Raw genomic sequence first — 2500 nt, 5'->3', positions numbered from 1 at the left:
AGGCTGTGGTCACAAACCGCACTTTGGAAAAAATCTCGGAGCGACTGACGGCCCTGGAAAAGTGACTAGATCGATCCGGAGACCAGTATTGACAAGATGGTTAGCTTGGAAATTACATGCTGCCACTTCGCCTGAGACCAAATTCCAATCTTATCAGGCTTTCACTCTTATTCATTTCTTTGTACATTAGCTTGTGTTGATTTTAAGATTTGGTCCTGGTGCCCCTTTTTGTCTTCACTAAAGCACTTTGAGGTTAAAACATTTTTAATCATTAAGCTCCACATAAATGATTAATACAACGAATTTGCTGAAATTGTGCTATTTGCTCATTGCTTATCAGCTGAGCAAACTGACAGAGTAAGACAACAAATAACGAAAACAAACTCATGTTTCAGGAAATGACGACCACACCACGTTGGAAGGTTGAAAAATCCAATAAAAGCAGCCAGAGCAACCACATCAGTCAAAGTTTTGGTGACCGAGCAGTGTTGAATCAACTTGGAAGATGAATTTCATCATTTTATTTTTCACCTTGCTGTTCAGCGGCTTTATTTTGGCGCAGGAAGGAGACGGAACTACTCCTAGAATTTCTGAATTCCTGAAATTAATAGTTGACATGAAAGAGAAACTAAGCGCTATGGAAACCAGGACAAGTGAGAGTGAAAAGCAGATTCTGGAACTGAAAAACAAAGGTAAAGTGAAATTTAAAGATTTAATTTAATTTAATGAATAAATTCTTCATTTTGCGTATTGTGATTATTACATGTTATTATTTAGTTTGGAGGACTTTTTTTGTTTCAACTCAAATGAAAAAAAGTTTGATAGAACGTGTCAAGTCATAATGCATAAGCCTCTAGTCAGTATAACAACTGATGCTTTCATTGTCCATGAGAAGACTCTGGAAATTCTTGTGTGATCGCTGGCCCATATAAGTTCAAAACTAATTTAGAGCTGTGTAGAGTCTGCACACTTTTCTTGGGGATCTGATGAAAGCCTTCAGTGGCTGGAGTCACAAGAACTATCTCCTACTGAACACCTCAAAGACCAAGGAAATGATCAGAGATTTCACAGGTTCAAGCCCCCCTTCAGCCAGTGAATACCTGTGGGGTGGACACTGAGGTGGTGCCAAGTTATAAGTATGTAGTTGTATACCTGGATAAAAGAAAGGAGATAAAAAGTCATAATTATGAGATAAGTCATAACTATGAGATAAAAGGTCGAAATTATGAGATAAAAAGTCATAATTATGAGAAAATTCATAATTATGTTTTTAAAAAAAAATGTTTTAAAGGATAACTAACTGACACTGTATTGTGTGGTTAAAAACTAAAACCAACTAAAATTAAAATGTCCTTCGTTTTCATCTTTGTCAACATTTTTCCGACAGGATCACATTCATAAATGTTTATTGGTTGGCTGAGTAAAATATATAGATATTGGTTTATTTTGTTGATCTTGTCAGAATGGATCTTGCTCAAGAAATTATAAATTTGTTTAACCTACAGGCTGAGAATAAAGTGATAAGAAGCATACTTACAGCTGTATATTTCATTTGTTGATTCATATGCTACAGTAGAGTGTTTTGTTTGACACAGAGACAACCACGGTGGCATTCACTGCAGCTCTAGGAGGAGGGGGCGCGGCCTATGGACCGTTCAACATAGCAACAACTTTAATGTACAAAACTGTCATAACAAACATCGGCAACGCCTACAATCCATCAACAGGTAATTCTCACAGTTTCTCATTTATCATAAAAATAGATCATGTTTGTATGTGTATGTAAAGGAGTGAGTGTAATGCACAATGTTACCCCAAAAGTTGATCCTTGATATTAAATGAAAGGGCATTGACAGTGTGGGAGCCAAGTTATATTTATAGAAGTACAAGTTAATAAACCATTTCAGTGTGTCTTTATGTTAAGTTAAAATCTAAATTTGTTAACGTCAGATAAACATAATTAAATGTGATTCATGTTCATGTAAGAATAATATTTGTATAAATATGTTATTTTTTGTAACTTTTGTGGAGCAGTAAGGCAGGTTACTATGGATGCTCATTTCCACCAAAAGAAAAATGAAAACTTGGCTTTTTCCCCATATTAAGTCGAAATGATGAGATAAAAAGTCAAAATTATGAGAAAAAAAGTCATATTAATGAGAAAAAAGTTATAATTATGTTATAAAAACTATAATTAAAAAATAGGATCACTAACTGACACTGTATTTAGTGTTAAAAAACTAAAACCAACTCAAATTAAAATAAAAATGTCCTTCGTTTTCATCTTTGTCAACATTTTTAATACAGGTTCACATTCATAAATGTTTATTGAGATTGGGATGTTACACGACTATGTGAGTCTATTGCCTTCAAAAAGTTCATCACTTTTCTCGAACCAAGATTCAAAACACCCAGAGCTTCAAGAGTTAATAACCTTATTGGGGCTGAGATGGACAAGGCAAAAGAAATAAAGGCAACATTTATTGTGACCTTTTTGAAT

The 2500-nt window shown here is 34.4% G+C and overlaps 1 protein-coding gene across 1 annotated transcript in view; it reads left to right on the top strand.

Moving 5' to 3' along the window:
* Positions 1 to 457: 457 nt before the first annotated feature.
* The window catches only part of LOC131989013 (complement C1q-like protein 2), a 3369-nt gene continuing 1326 nt past the window's right edge, over positions 458 to 2500 (top strand). The window contains exons 1-2 of the mRNA XM_059354171.1: positions 458 to 692; positions 1596 to 1727. Of these exons, the coding sequence (XP_059210154.1) occupies positions 506 to 692; positions 1596 to 1727 (319 nt within the window). The 5' untranslated portion in view covers positions 458 to 505. The remainder of the gene's footprint in view (positions 693 to 1595; positions 1728 to 2500) is intronic.

This window comes from Centropristis striata, chromosome 17 (genome assembly GCF_030273125.1).
Source record: "Centropristis striata isolate RG_2023a ecotype Rhode Island chromosome 17, C.striata_1.0, whole genome shotgun sequence".
Taxonomy (NCBI): Eukaryota; Metazoa; Chordata; class Actinopteri; order Perciformes; family Serranidae; genus Centropristis; species Centropristis striata.
Note: the sequence above shows the minus strand (reverse complement) of the source record. Positions and strands in the feature narration are given on the sequence as shown.